Source organism: Hippoglossus stenolepis, chromosome 12 (assembly GCF_022539355.2).
Source record: "Hippoglossus stenolepis isolate QCI-W04-F060 chromosome 12, HSTE1.2, whole genome shotgun sequence".
Classification (NCBI taxonomy): Eukaryota; Metazoa; Chordata; class Actinopteri; order Pleuronectiformes; family Pleuronectidae; genus Hippoglossus; species Hippoglossus stenolepis.
The window spans coordinates 15,063,857-15,089,261 of NC_061494.1; the positions used below are offsets into that span (position 1 = coordinate 15,063,857).

The 25,405-nt window shown below is 43.5% G+C and overlaps 1 protein-coding gene across 25 annotated transcripts in view; it reads left to right on the plus strand.

Annotated features, from left to right (window-relative positions):
* Nucleotides 1-3,564: 3,564 nt before the first annotated feature.
* Nucleotides 3,565-25,405, plus strand: part of kcnma1a (potassium large conductance calcium-activated channel, subfamily M, alpha member 1a) — a 140,258-nt gene continuing 118,417 nt past the window's right edge. For 8 of the 25 annotated variants that reach the window (XM_035172197.2, XM_035172200.2, XM_035172211.2 and 5 more), the window contains exon 1: nucleotides 3,568-4,744. In XM_035172197.2, the coding sequence (XP_035028088.1) occupies nucleotides 4,451-4,744 (294 nt within the window). In that variant the 5' untranslated portion in view covers nucleotides 3,568-4,450. Of the gene's footprint in view, nucleotides 4,745-25,405 lie in introns of all 25 variants that reach the window. The other 17 variants (XM_035172182.2, XM_035172183.2, XM_035172187.2 and 14 more) reach the window with 5 other exon arrangements.

Sequence of the window (25,405 nt, forward strand, 5' to 3'; positions counted from 1 at the left end):
CCTGTGATGCCACCTGATGCTTTACAGAGGGCGTCGCTCGTGGTTTTTGTTCAACTAATGACTTCACACTACATCTGATACACTGTAGCTGCCGGTTCGCCATGTCGTGTCCCAAATTCCTCATGTCCTCCAAGTCTCCTCTCGCCTATTTTAGAAAAGGGGTAGGGTCTCCGGCCCTCCTGCTGGGGTGTCTGTTTCAAGACAGCTGCTGACAGCTCAACTGAACTTGAGAGGTCTCAAGTCTGACAGCGAAGGACCTTTGTCGTCTGGCAGTGTCGAGCCGTGGCCTTTTCCCGGCTCACGCCCAATCTCCATGTCAGAATTTTCCCTTTTTCCCCACTCCTTTCCTCGATGGGGATGAATTCATCCCCTTCTCCGGCATCTTCAACTTCCAGCATCTCCATGTATCCTCTCATCTGTCAGTCCTGAGATCCTCCGGCTAAAGTTCTGCAGGAACCACTCACCCAGCAGCTGGCCGTTCATGGAGGGGGTTGATCAATTCACGTCCCTTCTGCTGTGGCCGACAATAAACACCAGCAAGATTTATCATGACACATATCGTGTGGAGCATATGCTGCTGATGCACCGACTCTGTGACCTCTTATCGTGGCTCAGGAATTTGAGCACGTTGGCTCCTAAGATGGATTTTGCTGTTCCTCCTCATACAGAATAAATCATGTGCAGATATATTTGTAATTCTGTGTGAATCCACAACATGAATAAACATTATTGCTCTGAATAGAAAGCCTCTGTAAAGCAGACTTATGATTTACACCTCACTTGTTTCCACATCCCTTATTCAATAAAGATGAGCATTAATAAAAGATTTCATCGCTGTGATGCTTTGGAAATGTAATTTCCTGTCTGGTATCACCTTGGTGTCTGCAATAATTTAGAATTTTTTTATTTAGATATTGCGATATTTGAAATTTAAAAAATGTCAGCGTTTTTCCTGGGCCGCTGCAGAGAGGCATCATTTGACTTTAATGTGACAGTTCATCATTTTACCAGCAGGAGGACAAATTCAGACCTGCTGTTCAAGGCCCATCCTGATACTTAACAGGTCGGCTGGGCATCACCAGCCATAAATCACACTTAATAAACACATATAGCATCAGAGCCGTATTTCAAAGATGGAACCTGATTTTCATCCCTGCTGTTTCACTTCAGAGTTAATTCAAAACAAACCTCTAAATAAATGATGTGGAGGAAATAAGGATCGTAAAGAAATATTACAAAAATATCCAATATGTTTACTTTGAGCTTCTTCTCTTCCTGTAACTCATTTCTTATATTAACCAATGTTCGATGGCGGTGTTGCCATGTACTGCCTCTACTTTATGTGATGTCTTAATGCTTGCATAGACATCCATATAACTCTGAGGTGCTGTATGATTTACAGATCGCCTCGTCGTCTATATGTTTTACAGCTTGCTCTGGTCCCAGGTTAAAAGATTTTGTTACAGCAGCTATTTCTGTAGAAGCACTACTATTTCACAGACAATAAATTACCAACATAGAACACATATCTTCTTCATCTACGTTGTACTTGTGGGCCCACTCCCTTTAAAATGATCTGTGCCTCAGTGTCAAGTGTCACGATTCCGCAATCCGTGGGACGTTTGCTGGATTAAAGAGACAAAGACTCCAGATAACACTTGGTGATATTTGTTAATCATACACTTAAGTGAAGACGGGACTGTGACCTTTAGTTGCACTTTATTAAAACACGCAGAAGGAATTTAAATCTCATGGACATAGTATTGACAGTGCATGCACTCTCCAAGATGTCTGGAGCCTTGTGACACAGGTGGCTGTGTGCACCTGCCTGGTCTGGTGCTCAGGGGTCAGTGGTTATTCAGGGCCCCGAGCCAGCTGTTTCACCATCTCCGCCTGCTCCGCCTGGTCGCATGAGGGGGCATCCTGCAGTGTGCAGCCATAAACTACTGCTGCGGCTACTACTCATGCCTCGGCGTCACCACCAATCCACACCTGTTTTCAGCATAATATGCGAGCTAAAAGTGGGAGCGTATTACTGTAATTGACCCCAGAAGGACATTCATGACTCTCTCTCTCTGTGTGTGTGTGTGTGTGTGTGTGTACTCATTTCACCTCTTTAGGACCTTTTCCAGCATAAACACTTACCTCAATGGGACCAAAGTGGTTTCCTATAATTAGGTAAAATGTAATTTATAATGTCCTGGTTAAGGTTAGTGGTATGCTGTGAATTGTGGTTAGGTTAAGGTGAGGGTTAGTCATGGATTGGTCATGGTTAAGGTTTTGGTTCAGCTGTTCACAATGAATGGAAGTCAAAGCAAAGTCCTAAGGTCTATTACTAATGTTGTGGGGACCTAAATCTTTTTACAAGTCACATTATGGGGACTTGTCTTCCCTCTGAGGGACAAAAAGCAAGTCTCTATTATGGGAATCAATACATTTTACACTTAAGACATATTTTAAGGTTAGGTCAAGGTTAGGTTAAGGTTAAGATTAGGTTTAGTTTGAAGTTAGGGTTCGGCAACTATGGTTAATGTTAGAGTAAGTCTCCAGCAAATTAATGCAAGTCAATATAATGTCCTCTGAAGTCATGGAGACATGACTGTGTGTGTTTCTACTTGTTTTTGTTACTGCTTCAAAAACAGCATAAACACTGACCTTGTCAGGACCTGGAGACCTCATGGGGACCAAAACCCTATCGAGGCAAAACGTCATTTCTGAGGTCCTGGATAAGGTTGGGGATAAGATGTGAATCATTGTTGGGTTAGGTTTAAGCATGAGGAAGGATGAGGGAGAAGGTTAGACCGTGTAAAGTCCCTATCCTTAAGAATAACTGTGCAAACCGTGGTGTGTAACTTATGGAGTTAGGGAAAATCAGGAAAGTGGGGACATTTTTGGACGATCCTCACTTTTTCAAAGGCCTGTTTGAGGATTAAGACTTTGTTTTAAGGTAAGGTTAGGGTTACAATTGGGTTTAAATTCGGGTTAACGGAAGGGTTAGGCATTTAGTTGTGATGGTTGAAGTTAGGGTAAGGGGCTCAGATAATGCCTGAGTTTGTGTGTGTGTCTACATGAGGCCTTCCATCAAGACCATCCCTCCAAATGAAAACAGGGACGCCCATCATCCATGCATGAGAAAGCCACAGACAGGAACTGAGAAGGAGGAAGCACTATCCTTAATGAAAAATCACTACATTGACCTGCAGGGACCAGCAGCAGTGTTGTTGTCGGTGATGAGCGACCTCACTTTATACTGTATCACTGTGTGGTTCCTATGGGGAGCCATCGATTGCTGTGATGTTTATACATATTAAGCTGTGATCATTAAACGGATCCCTGATCGATGCGGCTGCTTTTCAGAGCCCCTTCCTTTTTGCTCCGTGCGTCATGGGCGCGCATGAAAGACGCCAAAGACGCATTTGTTGCTTCTCCCACAACCACCACCACCAGCAAAAGTAGATAAACGTGGTGGCGGTGGTTACAGCCCCTCTGTCCATCTTTATTATTAGCGCTTGGCTCCGCCCGCCTACCTGTAAATCTCCACCCACCCCCTCTCTCTCTTTCTCCCTCTCTCTCTCTCTCTGGAGCGGATCTGACAGGCGCGCGCTCCGCTGGCCGCTCCGTGCCACCGCTGCAGCTGCAGGGGACCGAATGGAGACAAGCGCCCGAGCCCAGCCACCGCTTCGTCTTTACGCAGAGCCGACGGCGACGCACGGCCGCAAGACCATGTAGTGTTCGTCCGCGCGGCGACAGAGACACAGCGATTCTATTTCTTGTTTTGGTATTTTTTATCGGCGGAGCTTCCAAGTTCACCTTTCTCGAATTTCGCGTTGTCCCCCCCCCCCCAAAACCCCCGTCCACGGTCGATTGACGCGTGGAGAAAGTGGAATCGATTCGCGCACCGCCCGCTCATCGACAGGAGCCCTGAATGGAAGACGGCTAGAGGGGTCGCCACGCCGAGGAACAGGCTGTGACATTTTCCCCTTCTTCTTCTTCTTCTTCTTCCCTTTTCTCCTCCAGTGTCCTTGTGCGTTTTTGTCGTCATCCGAAAAAACTAAACAACAAGACAAATCTGTGGCAGCGTCGACGGCCGCAGACGACGCCGCCGTCTGTGCCATGGCTGTTGGCGTGAAGGAGCCAGAAACCCCCTCAGAATGAGACGCGCAACAACACTCGTCGTTATTGCGGATTTAAATGCCTCCAACCGTGGGACCTGCTGATCTGCTCCGGTCCGCGTGTGCGCTGCCTCCTCCTGATAATAATAATAATAATCATAATAAACAATTCACAGGTTGCTGAGACACACACGGACTCCATCGGGTGGGTGAACACAATCTACAGCGAGGACAGGGAGAGTGGGGCTTTTTTTTAGTTTTTTTTTTTACCCAAGCAATATGGCTGGTGAGTGGGGCTGGGGACGCTGGCACAGGCTCTCCTCCTCCAAGGCTCCTAAATGCTAGCGGAGGCAGATGGCCCCGTCCCCCATGGAAGCGACAGCTCTATGAGGACAAGCAATATCAATAGTAATATTCTGAACCGGGACTCCTCGATCCTAATCTCCAAGATGGTAGACGTTGTCATCCCGTTCTCGTCCGAGGTGCCCTGCGACAATAATGGCCAGCGCATGTGGTGGGCATTCCTCGCGTCCTCCATGGTGACGTTCTTCGGGGGGCTCTTCATCATCCTGCTGTGGAGGACCCTCAAGTACATGTGGACTGTTTGCTGCCACTGCAACGTCAAACACAAGGTATGGGCTGCTGCACTTTGCACAATCACCCTGTTGATGCAACCAAAAAAAAAATGGCTTCATGCACAATGGAGATGTCCCTGTCACACATGGCCTGACTTGTCCTGTCATGGCCTTGAGTGTGCAAGTGGTTCCCCCATCCTCTGCACCCACAGAGCAGATGAGGCACCTCCAGATTGAATGCATCCCTTGCAGATGATTGTTATTATCCCCTGGCTGCTGTGTTTACCAGCTCCCACTCTTGAATGGAGGGTGTTGCATGACAGATGTGGGTGGGATGAGAGCAGAGGCAGCTCCTTCATTTTATTCTGCTCATGAGTGCATCCTCCTGCCACACCAGCTCGTAACTTCCAGGGTGAAAGTAAACATTTCAGGCCTTGCACCAGTTTCGTGTGACCAAACACATGATCCTGCACATTCCACCAGTGAAACCTAATGACGGTCCACTGGGACTTCTCACGCAGCTCCCACTGACAAGGAAGGCTGTCTCTGTACACACCGTGCAACAGCTCTGCAATGTTAAAAGGCTGTGGAGATCATTCCCTGCATGTGCCATTCTGATGTGTAACACTCAGTGGTGGGTGACCTGTGGAGATGCAGCACATTCCAGTGTCTTTGTTGCGTTGGTGAATGTAACCTCTCTGCAGCACCAATGTAGAAACAGGGTAAAAAGGGCAGCAGCCTATCACTGTGCTCGGGGAGGCCTGCGCTGAGGATGATTCACACGTGTGTTAGAGGCCGCCACATACGTGACTCACACGCTTGTTTGTAGTGCGAGTGGTCCCCCGGCTGAGCAGAGGGTCGGCTGAAAGGTAACGGTGCTCAGAGTGGAGCCACGGCCTGTCAGGTTCTATTTCTTAATGTTTGCTTGGAATGAGACAAAATGTTTAGGTATTTGATTTAAATAACCATCATGGCAAGTTTGTGATGATGCCATTTTGTCTTAAGGTGTTAAAAAGAGGATGTAGTGATAGTGATAAGAAGAAGAGAAAGAAAGAGCGTGAGGCTCCTCGTTCTTTGACATATTTGGGTTGTGTCAGTTTGATTGGATGAGCCGTGTCCCCCCCCCGCTGCTCTTTAGTCGAGTTCTTTCGTTGGCCTCAGTCCTTTTTTTTCTGCCAATGTCTGTGTTTTTGCATCGTGACAGGTGGGAGACAGGGCGTAGAGATCATCTTTAACTGATAACACAACAAAAACCCTTCATTGCTCCGATTCACTGAACAACATAAGATGTAGATACTTGGTTTTGTCTTTGTCATCTTATTTTCTCTTGTACTTCTACTCACAAAATGTTGTGGAGGGTTGGGGCATGAGCCAAGAAAGAACCCGTTCAATTCTGGTGCAGATACCTTCTTCATGAAAGAAATCTTGCAGAAATCTCTCTCTCTCTCTCTCTGTGTCTCTCTCTCTCTCTCTGTCTCTCTCTCTGTCTCTCTCGTGTGTGTGTGTGTGTGTGTAAGTTGGTGCAGAGCCAAATAAAAATGCGTATCTAGTGTTATTAAATGTGGTTTCATGAGGGGACTCTTGGGCCTTGTTAGAGGTTTGCACTCAGCCATATCACATAAAAACATATAAAGCTGTGTTAGATCTACATTTTGAATTTGCCATGACTGAAAGCACACAGATCAAATCAAGTTCATGTTTTCACTTTTACTTGAACCTTTGGCTATTGGTCAGACATACATGACACATTAGGATCCTGGAATTTAGATTATTGTCAAGTACGAGCCTCCTGTCATTTTGTATTGCTAATGGATCCCCAGTATCAAAAAACGGCAGCAAACCTTATGATATCCTTCATATTCACACCGTCTCTGCTCGGCAAGTGATGAAAATAAACCATGCAAATATAATGAGGCATCCATCTTGTGACTGCTGGTGGGTATCTGGTTGCATCTCGTCTCTTCTAAACGAGGAGAAACAGTGAAAATGACAACACGTGTGGGTCCCCTCTCTGTTATGTTTCTTTTTGTGTTGTTGTTGTGCTGTGGCAGGTAGAGCTGTCCCGTTAGGTGACTTTGCTGGGCTTGTCACTTGGCTGCAGAGGGAAGAGGCTTGTTAGGAGTATTAAGAAGGGGAAACCGGATCCTGGTTCAGCTGACCGGTGCGGCCGGCTCGGTCGGCATGTGTTAGAAACAGGACTCGTCGCTGGTGGTGGAGGTGTTGGGCTTTCTCTGTCCGTACTGGGAAACTTGCAGTCACGAGCGAGGAAATAGAGGTGGAAACTCTGAGAGAGACACAGGAGGAAGTGGAAACAAGGAGGGTGTGAAGGTGACGAAGGGTTCGAGAGGGCGGGCGGGAGGGGGTGTTGCATTGCATTGCATTGTATCCTCCTGTGCCTCTGCCATTGACACACAGCTGTGTCCTAATTCTTTTTTAATGGCCATCTTCTCTGGCAGGATTATAAGGGGAGAGGGTTGAGGGTCACGGAGCTCGCACTGGAGGAAAGAAAGATGAGGGGATGCCGCAAAAAAGAAAAATGTGCAGTTCAATGACTGTCTGTAAAACGTAGAATTGGCGCCTGATGGCGACCTGAACAGAGCTCAACAGTGTGGTTCCAGATGTAAAACTCCGATTCATTTTCTGAATAGAGATTTTGATCATCAGCCATAATATTTTAACCATCCGAGGTAGACTTACCACAGGCTATATAAGCTTTAATATGCTCCTGTAGAAGCCACAAGTTTGTATTATATCAACTGCGTTTTAAGAAAAAACAACACTATATGAAACGCTATATACATGCATACAAGACCGAAACTACATTATACTGCAACAGAAAAAGTGCGACCAAAGTTGTTGGAAAGGAATCGTTCTCAGTGGTTTATGGGATGTGTAGTTTCTTCACTCCTAAAATAATTATGCCCAAAGTCTTGTCCCTTTGCCCATTGTCCATTTTCCAATATTTTGTTTGGTTCCAACTCAAATCTTTTATGGTCACGATTCATCTCGTAGCTGATCACTTGTTCCAGGCTTAAAACTCTTTTGTAAGTATTTTCTAAAATTAACTTCCGTAACCAAAGTTGTTCTAAAAGTTGGCGGCCACTGTTGCACTCTATTTTACCAACCTTTTTTACTGCAGAGCCAATAAATGCAGGCAAGAGTCCTGAGAACCAGACAAATTCCCCTAACATCTATCTGTCTAAAACAAGACAAGACAGTTGTATTGTGGACGACAAAACAATGTGCGGACCAAAAAAGCAACACACAAAAAACCCATATTGATTTTTTTTAACACTGTGCTTGTAATGGCAAGATTTATAGCATCATTTATCTGCCCTGTGTTTCCATTTTTAAGCCGCATATCAACCACATTTGTTATTCGATTTGCCCTAAATCGTCCGGCAAACACCTCGAGCTCCATTTTTCCGTCCTTTTCCTTATGCTGCAGCCCCAGACCTCACACGTTCTAAATAAGGGGTTTCTCACCGAGGCAGGACTCGCTCACTCGAGACGTGAGTGACAGAAATGTAAGCACAGCCGCTCAGCGACACTGAAGCGGAGGGAAGCTGCTGCCGTGCTGCAAGGCTCGTTAACATATAGGCCTGCTCTGCTTTTCCTCCTCCTCCCTGTGGTCTCGTGTTCTCGTCCAGTTTTTCTGTCCTGTTTTCTGCGCGGTTTTACCTCAACCGCTGTGTGGTTATCTAATGGTCTAGTTATCTACTCTGCGTCATGCCACCTCCAGGAGTTCTTGGCTTGGCCTCCGTGTTATCTGGGAGGCTCGGCGAGGAGGAGGAAAGACGATAGTTGTGTTTGTGTCTCTTTTTCAAACGTAAATGGCACCGTCGTCCTCTTGAGGAACTGACTCTGTGATAACGTGGCTTTTACATTCAAACTTGTAATGTTACAGTGTCAGTTGTCCATATTTAACGTGATCAAATATATGCAAACGTGATCACTGTCAGACACCTCTGAATGCTAGGTTAATGCTTTTTCTACTTTTGTGACAAATAATTTATTCATCTGCTCTGAGCCCAACTCATTCTCCCAAAACAGTTGATTTAGGTTGAGTTATTGGCAATTAATGTTCTCCAATCGTACAAACAACCAGCCGGTTGAATAAACAGTCGTGGGGTGAAAAAAAAAAAAAAAGAACAGTGAAGAAAGGTGAATGTATTTCTTCCATGAGCTACACAGAGTTTGACTGAAATCAAATAATTTTCCTCAATAGCTTGGAGCTTAAACCAAGAGTTCTGACATAAATCTAAGTATCTGATATGAAAAACTCACTTAGTTTCTCAACAACCAATGAAGTCTAACCAAAAGTTTGTTGTTGATCAATAAGTTGATTTTATCCAAACTAAAAACTTTAAATACACTTCTCCATTGTGAGGATTTTTACAAATCAGCAGCGAGTTGGTCTGAATTCAGATTAACTGTACAAGTCAGGCTGCTCTGTCATTTCACTTCAAGCACCAAACTACACTATATCCGTGTGTTTTGTTTAGATATATACAAAATGATGACTAAAAAAAATACACCTCCCACCTAAGCTCAGTACAACAGCTGATGCAGCTACTGTACCGAGAACCTTCAGCCTCCCCCTCATCCCCCCGAGGTGCAACATGGAGTGTTTTATGTGCACTTTGGAGCCAACAGCCGTCAGTGCTGTACAAATGTTTCTGTCCAAACAGCTCAACCAGAGGAGTGATGGAGCGGTGTACCTGCTCCGCTCGGACAACCTGCTCCTGACATTTAGCCCCAGTTTAATCTAGACGGCAGTCGGTTGTATTATCCTGACTTTAGATATTTTCCTGAAATTTGCCAGAGTTGCTCCCGACATTTGCTGGAACATTTTCCCCGCCTGCCTCGTTAAATGAGTGTGCTCATGTGAGAATACAGCAGGGAAATGTCTGGACACAAAACTTAAAAAAACCAAAAGAACACAAATATATTAGTATATATCTGTGTTTGTTTTATGATCCAGACAATCTGCTGCTGCATTCTTCATATGTGAGAGGCAAACTCGAAGGCAACCCAATTTTCCTGGCATTTTCCTTGGAGTTCATGTCTGGAAATTGCGAATGACGCTACACACACTGCATCATGGTAGTAAGGATAACAGACAACACCACTGTTTGCCTATTAAATTACACATTCAAATAATATGGATATGTTACATTTGCACTTTAAGAAAATGTAATGCAAATTATTCTTATGTTTGAAATCAGATGCTTCATCTTCTACACTCTCACACCATCTCATTCCACATTTTAATAACAATATTTAACAGATGTTCATAGTGAAAATGCTATTTTCCCTTTTATCCTCCGTCATTTGTATTTAGCTGATGTTGTTTCTCGTGTTAGTCTGCTTCTCTTCCATCCCCGTGTCCCTGTGGCAATGGCGGGATCGTTAAAGTCTGAGCTCATCTAACTCGAGTTTGACGTGTTGTGTTTTTGGTTCTCCTCGCTGAAAGCCAGACTCCTGTGATGTGACTCATAATGAGGTGGGGCGAGGACAGATCTGCTTCTCGCTCTCTCTTGACAGTCTGTAGTTAGAGGGTTCATGACAGAGCAAACGTATCATCACTTAGCATTTACTAGCTTTGAATTTAAAGGTAAAAAGATAAATCACTTCTCTTCAAATGTGTTTTTTTTTTTTTTTTTTCAACCCTCAAAGAGAAATTCATCTAATGGTCGGCAGATGCATTTCTCTGATTGAAGATTCCCATTGATTTTTATCCTCTAAGGCTTTAAGACTTTCACTTCAGATGAATTGATCTAACCTGAGAGTGAAGCCCACCTCAGTGTGTGCATGCGTCTGTATCTGCTTCTACATTTCTGAGAAAAAACGAAATCTATGGGAGAGTGACTGAGGTTTGCTGGGGCGCTTTTCGACTTTAGTGGGATGGATTGCGGAGGTGCCTGCAGAGAGGAACTGTTGTGAGCCTGTATACTCCCCTCTGCTTGGCAACGGACCAGCTGTGGTTCGCCAGAGCAGCGTAGAGCACACGTCCTGCTGTCAGCTGTCGCTCTCCTCGGCCTAACGCGGCCCAGCTCGGCCCGCTCCATCCCCGCTCTAGCTTAGTGAAATCCAGAGATCATTGGAAAAAATCAAATGTGCAAAACAAAAGTCTGATAAGTTTTAATTGTTATCCACTCCACAATACTCATACTGACTAAATGAATAGAGCACCTTTCAAAACACAGTTACAAGGTGCGTTACAAGTTTAAAATGAAAAATCAAAGGCAAAAAATGAACATTTAAAAAGCAAACAATAAGTAACAGTTTAAAAGCAATTTCATGATCTTACAGCAACAGAGCACAAATACAGAATTAAAGAATGTTTTAAAGATGAGAATAGTATAATAAGATATTCTAAAATAAGACTTATTTGACACATAAGGTTTTATGTATATTCACCCTAGAAATGTGTGTGTCGGTGGACTTCTTTGCTTTTGTGGCCAGTGGCTGGGTTGCATGGGTCTTGTCATGTGTTGTTGACACTTGCTGGGAGTGAACGTGTCCTCAGACAAAGCATGAACAGTTTCCTCACTCGTCAGCCCTTTATTTTTTTTAAATAATTACCTCTGCCGATAAAGTTATTTTTACATCTGTGTTTGTTTGTTTGTTAGCAGGTTTACGCAAAAACTGCTGGACAGATTATCACATAACTTGGTGGGAGGATGTGGAATGGGTCAGAGAAGAACCCATTACATTTTATTACAGATCTGGATCAGGGGTCGGATCCAGTTATTATTTAATTTTCTTTCACTTTCTTTTACATGTTGCAAGATAGGGCTTCTTGTTGATTTCTTAGAAAAAGATTCATGGATCTTGATGTTTAGGGGACTGATATCTTTGATGGTGGGCAATTTGCACAACCCTTTACCTTTTTTACAAACTTTTTTCTCTCGTGCTCCTCACGTGGAAAGTGTGACTCACGAGTTATTCTTCAATGGAGATCCTCTCTCTTTTCTGGGCCCTAATCCCTAATTCTCTGGGCCTGATTTGATGGCCATCTAGGGACAACCCTCATGTGCCTTGCTGATGTATGTTAATCCACAGACAAGGAGAGGCCATATATCAAGCCAGACTATGTATATCATGAGGCAGACACACAGAGGGTCCACCCCCTCGTACCCGAACCTCGCTCCCCTGCTGTCAAGCTGTTATGTCTTCTTTGGACAGTCACTGGACTATTAAAAGGACGTCCGTGCCCCAGGAAGTATTTAGGGGTCGGAGGTCGGAGGGGAAGGGTGTACCTGGCTCCACAAGGGGGAAGAGTGCTGGACTGGCATTCCCATCATTGCAAATGTATGATAGGTTCTAAGCCACCTGATCCTCGCCGAGTCAAAGTGGCAGCGAAAAAACCATTTGCATGTGGACCGCGCTGGTTCAGACCGGCTAGGCTAAGCTGGCACGGGAGGCCTGCAGAAGGGAGATAGCTAGCTAGTGGCTGACTAGCCAGCAGAGATCATGGCTTACGGGCTCCAGTCTACCAGCTTTCTTCCTCAGCTGTTGTTGTCCTTAAACAGCTTAACACCAGGGGAAGGGTATGTGTGTACGTGTGCTTGTGTATGTGTGTGGTTGTGTGTGTGTGTGTGTGTGTTTGTGTGTGCGCGCGCTCCTTATAGCCAGGTCATAGAAATCAAATTTAACAACTTGAACAGGAAACACTGCAGCGATTTCACCTTGTAGACAGGTTAAGCTGATGTTATTTTGAAATGTCGTTGGTAAACACATGGGTATGTTTTGGTTTTCTGTGGCATTTAAACTGTAGTTTATTTAGTGCAGCAACGTGTATTTGCCTTTAGTTCCAATACATACGGCTCTGTAATGTGTAAGGCTGTTTCTTTGTAGCTTAACTTCATGCTCATTTATCTTTCTTAAGTCTTTAAATGTGTTTTTGTATGTGAGAGTGATAGAAACAGACCAGAGAAGAACCCTGGTTATGTTGAATTGTTCAATATAGAGCGTAACGGTGTCTGCACTCCAGAACGCCTATGGTACATTTCCCATTCATCGTCTCGTTTGCCGTTTCAGAAAATCTTTATAAAAATAGTTACCAGTCCGACCAGCCAGAGGATCCGGGATTGGCTAAGGGAGAGGAAATGTTCTTTGCTTTTTCTCCTGTTTTTCGGTGCAGAAAGCACGGAGTTAGTGTATTTCTTGTTTTGATTGTTTTGACGTAGGCTACGGACCATGGTAGCCTGTGTATCAGAGTTATAAATAAACAGTTCAAGCTGCGTAGGTTATTATTAAGGGACGCTACATTATTTTAAGAGTGAAGGAACTATGCATCCCATAAATAGTTATGAATGATCCCTTTCAAACGGCTCCCAGTGCTTCTCCTTGAATTTAACTTGGTTGTAGTTATTTACACCCCCTGGACTCTTTTCGTCATCTGTAAAAAAAAAAAAGAAAAAAAAAAGCGACACGCTAGAAAGAAAAATCGTGGTTGATCTGTGGTAAAAGTAATGCTGAACCATCCATTTCCACAGTAACAGCGAGCTCCATCATCAGAGACGTTGCAATTACACCTGAGGATTGTGGGTAGTGTAGGACCTCTGCCTGACATCGTGAATAAAACCCATTTTTCTTAAAACACAGTTTATCATAATTACTTGTTGCTCCTACAGGGGCCAATAACATCGTTTCACAATCCTGTAGCTTGTGGCGGGTCTACATTGGATGGTTACAATACTAGTACTGATAATGAAAATCTCTACTCAGAAAAACAATGAGATTTTTACTTCCGGAACCACGCTGTTTAGCTCTATTGCTTTGAGTCGAAGTGCATATGCTTTGTTTGTCTGTGATCATTCAGACATTAAACTCTGTCAGGTTTGTATTTCAGGGTTTGGCACGCAAAAGTGTTAAAATACTAGTAACCATGGAATGATGGGCCAACACGTGCACATCCCTTTATCAGGCCGAGCCAGGCACTTCCTACTCTTCCCCCTCACATTCGCTCCGTTCCTCTGAGCAACAACCACCCACCCTCAGAAATCAGGGAAGCCTGTGGAACATTTACATGTGGACATCAAAATGCAGTTAACATAATAATTGCTGCTGTGAGAGATAGATGGAGGCAGAGGAGGGGCTGATGCATGGAGGACACTGCAGTGACCTTCAAATATATCAGCAGGCCCTGTTTTTTTTTGCCTCCTGTTTAGAGATCAGTTTTCTCTCTCAGCAGCGTACATAGACGGGTGTCTGAGGTCGACCATGCGGAACATGCCGGCCGAGCTTCCATCCTCGGAGGACAGTGGTGGGTTTAACCGTCCCCGCCACCACAGCCGCCGTCCTTCTAGCAACCTCAATTAACCTCCGGGGGGGGGTGGGCTAATATGCTAATTGTCATTCTCCTTGCAGGCTAACAGCAGGCTGAGGTTTCGCTCAGCGTGCCAGCAATGTGCCTCCATAGCTACCACGCTACAATGCTAAGGCTGCACCCCATTTGGCAGCATCCCAGTCGGCGTGTATTTGTTAAGCGAGAGCAGACACTGATATTTTTTTTCATGGGGGAAACACAAGTTGGACTGACGGCGTAGGGCAACCCGACAAGTTGAACCCTGCTCATCCAAAGTGAGCGGGCCTGCTGCACAATAATGTTACCTCTTGACTTCTTCTGACATTTTCCGGAGCCGCCGCGGCAGAACGAGTAGCCCAGCTGTCAATTACGGTCTTGTTTGATGCTCGCAAAAGTGAAATCCCAGAAGGTCCTGTCTCTCTCAGGTTCCGTCGGCGGCTCGGCAGCGCTCTGAAGGCTGTGAAATGGATCTCGACGTGAACCAAGTGAGGCAGCACAGTTTTCAGCGAGCGACTCGAGCTTGGTAAAGTGATGCGCCTAATGTTGAGCCCCAAATGACAGCGTGTGTAGACATCATGTACAGATGAGTGTATGGGTTCACTGCTGGATGGATGCCTCATTAAAGATGGATGAGGATGTTGAGGTGCACTCTGACAGCCACTGAGTCTGAGAAACTCTTTAATTGGTCAGTAGTTGCTGCTCTCGGAGACAATTTGGACAATAGATATTTACCTGTGCCAAGGAGGTTATGGTTTCAACCCTGTCTATTTGTATGTTGGTTGGTCTTTTAACCACGATTACGCAAAAACTACCTGACCAATTTCCACGAACCATCGATGGAAGGTTGAGGTAAAGGTCAGGAAAAGATCAATACATTTTCAGATGAGGGTTAGAAGGTGTATCCAGGATGTTTTTTTTCATTTTCTTTAACATTGCGAGTGGTTTTCAACATAAATGTGAATCTTGTTAATTTAAATGTGGTCTCACAAGGGGAATGGAATGCTCTTTAATTGTATCTATAAATATCAATAAGTGCATAAACAGGAGCCATTTCTAACATTGTGAGTGAATTTCTTCAGTAATGAGGAGCAGCGCAGATTGTAGATTTAACCGCAATCCTCACCAATGATGTGCTTTTAGTGTTGATGTCAGTGATTCCCACAGAAAGATTTATGTTGCTGTTTATGAGCCTCATTAGTAACATACATGTATAAATATACACTGACACTCGGCTGCACACATGGCCATAAACAGAGGCTCAGAGATGTGTTTATTTGTATGAACTAATTGGTCTGGTCGTCATTCCAGTCAGCTTAGTGTTACTGATAATAACTCTATACATTATGGTTAGAACTACATATATAGATTTAGCTTGTTAGAGCTTCACTGTCAGATGTGATGACATGCATAATGTTGCCTGCTAATACATCCCTTTTCCTTTTCATAGCTGCATTAAATACTGTGCATGTAAGTAAAGAAATAAGAAGTAAAGAATACAGAGTGTAACGGGGACCGCCCACTTACACAACGGCTCTAAGTTTTCCATTCAAGAGTTTTAAAGCTGGAACCAGGCCGACCACCTACGAGGTGAATCGTGACCATAAAACATTTATTTGTAGCAAAGATGATATATGAGAAAAAGGCAAAGGTATAAAAGATCAAGAGATATAGATTTAGCTTGTTATAGCTTCAGTATCAGATGTGATTACATCATTTTTGGGAGTTTAACACATCAATTCCTTTTAAAAACTGTAAATAGAGAAGTGGATCTGTAAAGTGTTGAGTATTACAATAAAAGGAATGTGGTAATTTAAATGTGGGCCAGGCCACAGAAATGTGACTCCCTGCTAATTATATGAAACATTAGAGCCTGAAATAGATTGCAGCAGCAGCATTGTTGACAATCAAACGTAAGAACAGTGTTGATCCTGAATGACAGGCACACGTACGTGTGTCATTTGTTGTATTGATTCAGCAACTCATGCTCATTGCAACTCACTGCATTGTTTCCTTAACTCTTCTCAATCAGTATTCACACTCTGGGGGCCTCTGGACAGTTTGTGGTCTGTTTTTGAAATGTGCACTTCAATTATGATGTCGACCAGGGGAGCAGCAGGGATTAGCTCTAATATTCAGACAACGTAACGTCGTCGACAGCGCTCATCTGAGATGTGGAATCCATTGGTCACGGTGACACACAGCAGTTGTGCTCCATCTCTGTGTTTTGGCAGGATGTATAAAACATGACGACCACCGGCCTCGGATATTCTGCTGCAGATTTTCAGCACCATGGAGAGCTCAGGACAGAACTGCTTTAGAGAGGCTTGTGTGTGTGAGTGCTGGTGAATGCTTAGAAAGCAGTTGTTGGGGCTTTCATAAATTTGTCTTACAATTTAGCATCTTGTTTTTAATATGAAAATATAGCTAGCAAAACGATAGCTCTCTAAATAGATTAGGTTTAAAGATTAGAATTGCTTTTTTTAATATAAAAAGCAAATTTATCTTTTTTCTCATCATTTGTTGTTAAAATTGACTGAGTGGAAAGTAAAAATGTATTACCTCCACCGAGGAGGTTATGTTTTCACCCCTGTCCTTTTGCTCGTACAGAAAAACAACTGAACATATTTCCACGAGACTAGGGGGAAGGATGCAGTATAGGTCAGGGAAGAACCCAATACATTTGGTGCAGATCCAGATCGGGGGAATAATTCATGGTTTTTGATGAAATAAATAAGGCACATTTAGGTAAATTCATACCTAAAGTCTAAGTCTATGAGCATGTGAAATTTGGTGCAGCTTGTTTGAATGTAAGAGGAAAGTTGTGTTGGTGGAGGTATGCACTCTTACTGAGTGACAATTGACTTGCATGCTCCATTTCTTTCATCTCTCTTTGTGAATGCGAGTCCTTCACAGCATCAGACCTTTTTTGACACGACACGACTCCAGTCTCCTCGAGCAGCTCCCAGCTCTTTAGCTATTGCCCAGGGAATGAACAATGAGTCGGAGTCATCACATCTGAGAAGCAGGTTTAATTGGTTGCAGTGAAACTGAGTGGGGATGTGTACAGGTTGCTAATATCACGGCAGCGGTGCGCGGCATGACTTCCTGAACATCCCTGTGTGCTGCACAGACTGCGATAAGGAGCCGGAGTTGAGTGGAAAACAGGTCGAAGATCAAAGTGAGGTCTTTATTTATGCCTCTCACACTCGGTGCGTCATCACAACAACAGCGTTCTCTTTTGTATTTCTCTTGAACTCCAGTGTGTGCGAGCCGAATAGAATCATACTGAGTTAAAAAGGATGAAACATAACATATAGTGACAGACAGAAAGTCCAAAATCCGGCAAGTACAAGTGTTGCATGACACTTACTGTGGGGCAGCAAATTTAAAGTTTGTCTTGAGAATGAGGCTGAAAGAACGGGTTCATCCCCCGAGGAGCACAGGCTCAGCAAATTTCATGGAAGTCTGCTTATTAGATTACATCATGTGCAAAGTGGACACGCTGGCCTGAGGGGCACCACCGGGAGGAAGCTCATGAGTGTTTGGAATCGACAGGGTTTGTTCTTTGGGGAACAAAGATGCAGTCGGTACATGTCATGCAAGGAGTTTGGATCATCTTCTATTCCTGCCAGTGAAGTATATTTACATTCATGGATTTCTCATAATCAATACATAGAATTAGACAGGAGATATTCACGGTTGTTACTACTAAACTCACACAGTTACTACTAAAGGCTGACAGCATGACTTTTTAAGTGCACTTCCTCTAAAGGTGTCTTGTTAAACACTTGACTAACTGTAAACACGCTGCATTAAATCAGTCCATATGGGCTAATTTGCTTTATTTTCCCTGTGAGACGGGGCTGAGAGATTTTAAATAAAAACATTTTGCTGGGAACAGCCAGTAATGGTCTGAAATCTTGAGGGAGTCGGAGTGTGTGGGATTGAAAGGGCACTTCAACACCGCCCTTTTTTAATTGAGACATAAAAAAATTACATTAAGACACAGAACAGTGAGAAGCATGTTTGTCAGATGTGAATTAATCCATCTCTAGAATCACTACTGTTCAGAGAGAACAGCTTAGGCAACACCGACAGACTTTGGGATGGAAAAAAAAGATAGAAAGTGAAATGAGAGGAAGTTTAAAGTCGTCTTTCCATCAGTTCAGCCAAGTTTTTCCAAGTTGAATGTGAATAAGGATTCTGAGATTTCACGTTTAATATCTGTTGTTGTTGTCAGGCCTTGCCTCTTAATCACTTTAAAAACCTCCCTAAACAGTACGGCTGATAGTAATTTCATGGATTTCATGCATGCACAGTTTGTTGAATCCAGCAGTTGCATGATGGACTCTGCTTCTAAGAATGAAAACCATCATATAAAGAAGAATAACCTTGCAACACCTCATTGCAAGGTTTTCTGCATTTCTGGAAATCAGAAACTCTACTGTATTTCTGTGTTGCCTCACAGCAAGTGAGGATAAGCTGTATAGATGATGGACGGGCGGATGGAGGTATTCTGCTGAATGACTATAATCAAACCTTTCTTCACTTCTTTGTACGAGAGGTAAGTTATGCAGAGATTCCCAGCGCCTCACTCAATGTCCAAGGACGGAGCTGAAAGACGGATCTCAATATGAAGAAAGCATATAACTCAGTGTTAGATATGATGTGACCCAGCCATCAGCTACACAATCCTGATATTTCCTTTTCCCCGCATTGCTCATTTGTGCATCTTGTGTGTTGTTATATAACCGAATTAAACTTACACAGAGACCAGGGTTGACTTTCTTTATTTAACAGAAATAGCCCTGACAGCGGTGGTGATGGTCAGTACTGATGAACTTTGCTGCCCCGCAGTCTGATCCCTGAAAGAGCTGCGATAAGAGGCCGCTGAGCTCAGCAGCTGCTCTATTGCACATTGTCTCGAGTGAAGATGAGCGACAGAAGTTTTCAGAAAGTTTTCAGAAAGTCCAGGACTTTAATCTTCTTTCTCTCAACCAGTTTGCCCTCTTCAAGTTCCCTCTTGTTGAATTAACATCCTTTGTTTTCATCTGTATTAGACACTTTTCACACCTGGAAGTCCAGATCATGTTCTGAATCTAGATTCATGTCTTTGTTACATCATTTACATTTGATCCGGTGAGTTTTGGTTTCACATTGTAATTTAGGGAGCGCTTATGACATATATGACGTATGAACGTCCTGTCATCATCGCCTACACGGGCTGTGTCTACCTTTACTTGACATTGATCGGTTTGTGGATGGACGTGTGTTATGACATTAGAGTTCTCAGTTCAGCTTTTGTACTGACCTTTTTTGAATAAAGTGCATAGAAAAAAACGAGCTGCTTCCGCTTAATTTTCTTCTTCTATTGCTTGATGCTGTTGCAACTTCCTGCAATTGGTCTGCAATTGTGTTTTCATACTGCAAACGAACCGAACCATGGTTCAGGATGCACCTTTCACACCTGTTTTGGTTCGGACCAAACTGAGAAGCCTGAAGGTCTGGACCAACATTTTTTTCCGTATGATGGTCTTTTCCCTCTGTCCTCTTCTTCTCTTTTTCCTCTTTCATTGCCCGCATCACTGACCTCATCTTCCTCTCTCCCTTTCACCCTGTCCCAAAGCATCTTCATCTGTCATTGTCCTTCAGGTCTTCCTTGTCCTCCCTCCCCTCCCCCAAAAGGAGCCTGAGTCTGTGAATTTTGTAGCCAGGCATGACTGGTCTCTGCTGGGAAGCCTTGGCTGTTCATTTGTCGCTCTGCCCCCGGGGATATAAACACAGAGGGGAGCACAGATCATAAGTGATATCACACATGACATGTGGAAACGCAACATTGTGAAAACAGTGGAAAAGACTCGTCTTCAACAGTCACTCGGAATTAGAGCGTGTGACAAGAAAGGGTTTTGAGGGAGGAAGATGAACAGCAGGAAGGAAGTGAACAGATTCAATCCTCAGCTGTCTGTTTCTGCCAATTTATGAGAACATTAATTGCACCCCCCCTCTCGCTCACTTTGTATTTCATGGTGATTTATCCGTCCCCTTTCGGGAGTTGACCCCTGCTCAGGGCATCAGAAATGAATTATTTCTGTGACTGGAGCAGGCGCCTTTCACGTTTCTCAAAAAAGGAATTGGGGTCAAAGTTGACAAGGGGTCAAAGGAGAAATTAGCCATCTACGTGTTCTCACATGACAGGCCCGGTGAACACAACAGAGGCGGGGTGTCTTTTGTGGGGTGAAACCCTACCTGTGCGAGCCGCGCCGCTGCCGTTTCCTCCTCCTGCGGGACCAGCTCCGGCCCGCTAAGATGGCTGCTCTGTAATTACTCCAACGCGCAGCCTCTGACCATCAGAGCCGTGCTGCCTGTCGATCAAAGCGGCCCGTTCTTGGCAAGGGGTGCGTGTGGGTGTGAGAAATACAGGGTTTATGTGATTTAAAAATGCATGCTGGGCGATAAGAACAAAGACACACGAGTCAGGAAACACATCTCCTTGTTATAAATAGATAAAGAGGATCTTTCTGAGCCTTGTTCAGTCTAGTCATCACGTCCATTTCCACACGCCGGTCCAGTGACACAAAGCAAGAGAGCGTCTTTGTTCCACTGCAGCTGCTTTAGATGAAGACATTTTGCACACAGAGGCATTTAATTATCCCCAAACATTATGAATTCATCAGCGTCATCCCGTGATGTCTTGAGTTTTCTATGGGAATTACAGAGTGGAGTCTTGGAACAGCAGTGGGTTGACTGGCAGTGGCGGTGATATATAGAGATTGCAATGTGATTTAGTGCCATCTCAGGTCCGGCCTTCGCCCTGTGTGTTTCTATTCACAAATAATGCAGCGCTCACACACACATGCACCTCAATCCCACACATACAAGCATTAGCAGTCTGACATTTAAGCTGCGCATACCACACGTTTACTTTTCTGTGCAACCTCTTCACACACGGAGGCAAATCAGCACAGTTTGAAAAGAACTTGCGCCGCAAACCAGTAAAACTGCGGCTCCAGAATTAGATTTTGGAGAATTGTCTTTCTTGCCAAGAGTTCGATTAGAAGTAGAGGGAAACAGCTTGTCTGGCCGTCCAAAGGTACTCAGCCTCTAAACTTCAAGCCACGCCAATTAACATAAATCTCAATAGTTTAATCCATATAAAAGCCAAAGTGTAAAAATGACAAATTGTCTGTTTATAGATGCAGCAGAGACTTGAGGTTCCTAGTCCTCAAATCAAATTAACGCAAAACGTCTTCTTTGAAGGAAATCTTTCACCGAAGTCATGATAACCTTCATAGACAGACTGAATCCCTCCAGTGTCTGTGGTTCCTCCGGCTTCTCTCCGTCGTAAAGCCTGGACTAGCTTTCACCCCCTGGAGGGCTGTGACCTCCTGGTTTCCGGTTCACACGGGAGCAAAGTTCATTTATTATGACACGGGGGGAAAGTAATAGCTCTGCCTTGTTAGAGGGTTTGAGCTACGACAGTAACAGTGATTTGCCAGTCAAACAATCAATTCGATTTAAAAATGTTTCCAAGCTCTTACTGTATTTGTGCAGAAAAACAAGGCGTTTACATTTTTCCCGACAAAGGGTCTGATGCACGGTGTCAAGAGTGTTCACAGGCAAATTGCATTTCTTTGTTTTCCCATTGCAGTAACTGCTGGGTGTAGATGCTTTCTGTCTCTGTTCTGAGAAACAACAAACAACAAAGAGCAGCAGGGGGCTCCCTCTAGATCTAAAGGCGACTCGGCTCTTGTTTGTACCAGCTATTGTTAAACCAGAGAATGGTTGCATTCATTATCAATTCAAAACTAAGTGTAGTGTTTCTCGTGTCTCCATGTTGGTCACAGCCCTGCCCCGGAGATGTAGTGTTTGTGTTCTCTGTCCGTCAAATTCTCATGAAGGGGATTTGATAGAAACTTCTCATGGAATCTTTCAAATTTGGCAGAACTGTCCCCTTGGACACAAAAATGAAAGGATGAGATAATGAAGTGATGACGTCAAAGGCCAATTTCACGTCAATTCATTGACGTTTTGCTTCTTTGTCCAGTCCTCTCTGTCTCGCCTGCAGCTGGTGCAGAATGCTGCAGTGAGACTCCTCATTGATAAATAGACACACTCACAGCTGCCTGTCAATGGGATCATGTCAGTTAACAGCCCTGTACATTTATCAGAACGTCTCTGCCCCCCACTCCCACACCAAGCGACTTCTCTGTACCCTGGTTCAGGCGACTGGATAACGGACATCGTGCCGTTGCAGCTGCAAAGCTTTGGAACATCTCTCAGCTTTCGATCGACTGTTCCCCTCCACTGACTCTTTTAAGGCCTGGGTTCGATTCCGGCTTGTGGCCCTTTGCTGTATGTCACCCGCCCCGTTCTCTCTCTGTCTCCGTTTCACACACTTAACTCTGTCCTTAAAATCTTAGTTGATTTGAGAACAGATTTCAAGTTTTATTCTGTATTCCTTTAATTTTTTTCACATTTTAATATATATACTGGGAGCATACATTTTTTTCATTCCCATTAATTGGTTTTCCTTCACCTTTATTATTAGATGTACTTATATCACTGATGTCCATTTAGTCACTAGTGTTTTAAACATAAACGTGATTTGATTTAATGTACACAAAGACGTTCCATTGAGGAAATCTCTCCTACAGCAGTAAAGCACATTGGCTCCATAGCCAGAACATCGTATCACTGTAGTACAACTAGCAATAGAGCATTTAATGGCTCGCACAGTGCTGCTGCAAATCTTCCTATGGGACAGATATAATACAGCCGAGGTGCTACAGGTGGAATCCCTCATGAATAATGGAGAAGCCAGTGTGTTATTCATTTGCTGTGTAGACACAGATACTGGGGCTGCATTATTGATGGGAGCGAGACTTAGCTGGGAGGTGGCATTCTTTACCCTGATATTCATAAATCAATAACGGAAAAAAAAATACCTCCAGCTGTTTTTCCACAACAGAAAATGTGTATTATACATTTACATTACTCTTGATCCAAAGGCCTCCAATATTTACTCTTGTTGTTTCTAAGCCTTATCTTTTATGTATCACTAAAAACAGGGGATATAGGCCAAGGATTATGGGAAGAGCATGGTTCAATAACTTATGACTTTTATATAGCTATTATCTGTACGTGTACTTTTCTAATCCTGTGGCTAGAGAGCCGGGGGGGTGAGGGGGGGCCGTGTCATCACTAGCTTGACGCTCTGTCGGAAATTGTTTTCCGAGACCCAGGCATTCTGGGAACAACCATGTGATCCGGGCTGTCTCCTGAAACCAGCCAGCAAAAACTTGGCCCTAATCCTGTTCTAATAGTAAACAACATCTGTAGGGCACGAGTGTTCTCTGATTAAGAGACGGCTCCAGTGTTGTTTCCTGCCACATGAGGAAAACATCCACTTCTTCTCCTATCTCTCTCTTTACATGTTTGTTTTTGGGGACAGATAAGAAAATATGGTGGAATAATTCTGTCCTCAGGGCGATTGTGTTGTGTAGAAGTACAAATAAAAAAAACAGATTCTGCTGCAGCTATATTTATATATCTGTGTGTATGTGTGTGTGCACATGAGGAAATGAACCATGTCTACTGGTAATATTCTATGAATATATATTATATTATTGATCTCTGTGTAGCATCACATCCTGGTGTTCCCTCTTTTTATAGGCCAGGCAAGTTAATTCATACATCACATTTCAACAGCAAGGCAATTCACACAAGATATAAAAGGCATCAAGACAGATAGACGGTTATATTCACCTATATCTTACAGGACAAACACACAAAAACATGTCCCTGTGGCACACTGAAGATATGAAGAGCCACTGTTCCTGCACATACATGCACACCCGTCGAATACACATGTACACACAATCTACAGAGAGAGGCCCTGGTGTTTGGTTTCTTTCCTTTTGTGTAATGTTTTTTCAGGCACACTGGAGTCTTCATGGTCTGTCATTGTTGAACAGGGTTTTAAAATAGACGCCGGGTATTTGGCGGCAGCTTAGTCGCGAGTGCAACACACGTGATTGAATTAGAGTGCTGTCAGTTGGGTCCATTATAGAGGTCCCTTGGATATTTTCCATCAGCGAATCGGTCAAGAGGGTGTCTCCTCTTACTCTTCTTTTTCTCCGAGTATTTAGTTGTGCTACATTCATCGACTGGTGGCCCATTCGAAACAAATGCCTTTGGTAATATCTCCAAATAATCGTGTATACAGTGTAATGTTGTTGTGGAATTCCCAAGCGCGTCATGCTATGTAAAAAGCAGAATTTTGAATGACGCAGCAGGTGAAACGTGACGGCTCTACGGTGGCTCAGGATCCACAGCGCACACTGGTCAGTCACGGTGGAAATCATCCAGTCAGATCACATTGAAGCTCAATAGGAATAGTAGCATTCTGAAGCTATAGCACAGCCCTGTCTCTGTCATTGACATTTCCTTGAGACTTGGCTGCTGCTGGTTGACATTAGACCGATGCAGAAGAGTATATGTCTTGTAAAGCCCAGGCTGCAAGGATTGAGTGTGTACCAAGGTTGCACTTGGACTATTTTTCCCCCGTCCACCAAGCTAAAAATAACGTGCTGGTATTTTGGTATTTTGCCACCTGCATTATTAGAACGCCCTTCCTTTGACTATACCTTTTTATGTGGAAATGAGAAATGACAATTGTGTCATTTATCAATGTGTAAAAAAATGTTAACTCAGATTAGAAAAAGGGGAATCCTAGTTTATTTTTCCATATGAACCGGTGTTCTCTGTATTCCTGTTAAATTTTTGTCCACCTCCACAAACTGTGCAATTTTCATTCCGTCTGTGCGATTCAATGATTTATGTGCAATCCATTTCACTGTATGTATTTTTCACACTGTATATATTCTGTTGCAACTGGATGTATTAGTTTTTGATTCCATTTGTATTTTTCATATATTTTATTTATTTTTTAAAATTTAATAAGTAGTGCATGTTTACTTATTATCACTATTGAAGTCTATTTTTTCACTTTCGTCTTTGCTGCTGCAACAAGGCCAATTTCCCTGCTGTGGGACTAACAAAGGATTTTGTTATCTTATCTCATCTGATCTCATCTTGAACTAATACTGTAGAACTTTGTGTTGCTGCTTGATTTTCAAATAACATTTCACTTCAGATTCAGTTGTTTATCATCTTACTATATGTTGTATATTTGTTTCAGAAACACCTTCTGTGGTTCATGTTCAAATTAACACAAATTGCTTAAAGGAAACACATTATGCTCATATTCAGGTTCATCATTTTCAGTTGGGTTGTCACTTTAAAAAGTTTACATTCACTATTATTGGCAAAACTAATACTTTTTCAAACTGTCCATTGCTGCTGCTCCTCTTTTCAGCCTCTGTCTGAAACACTTGGTTTTA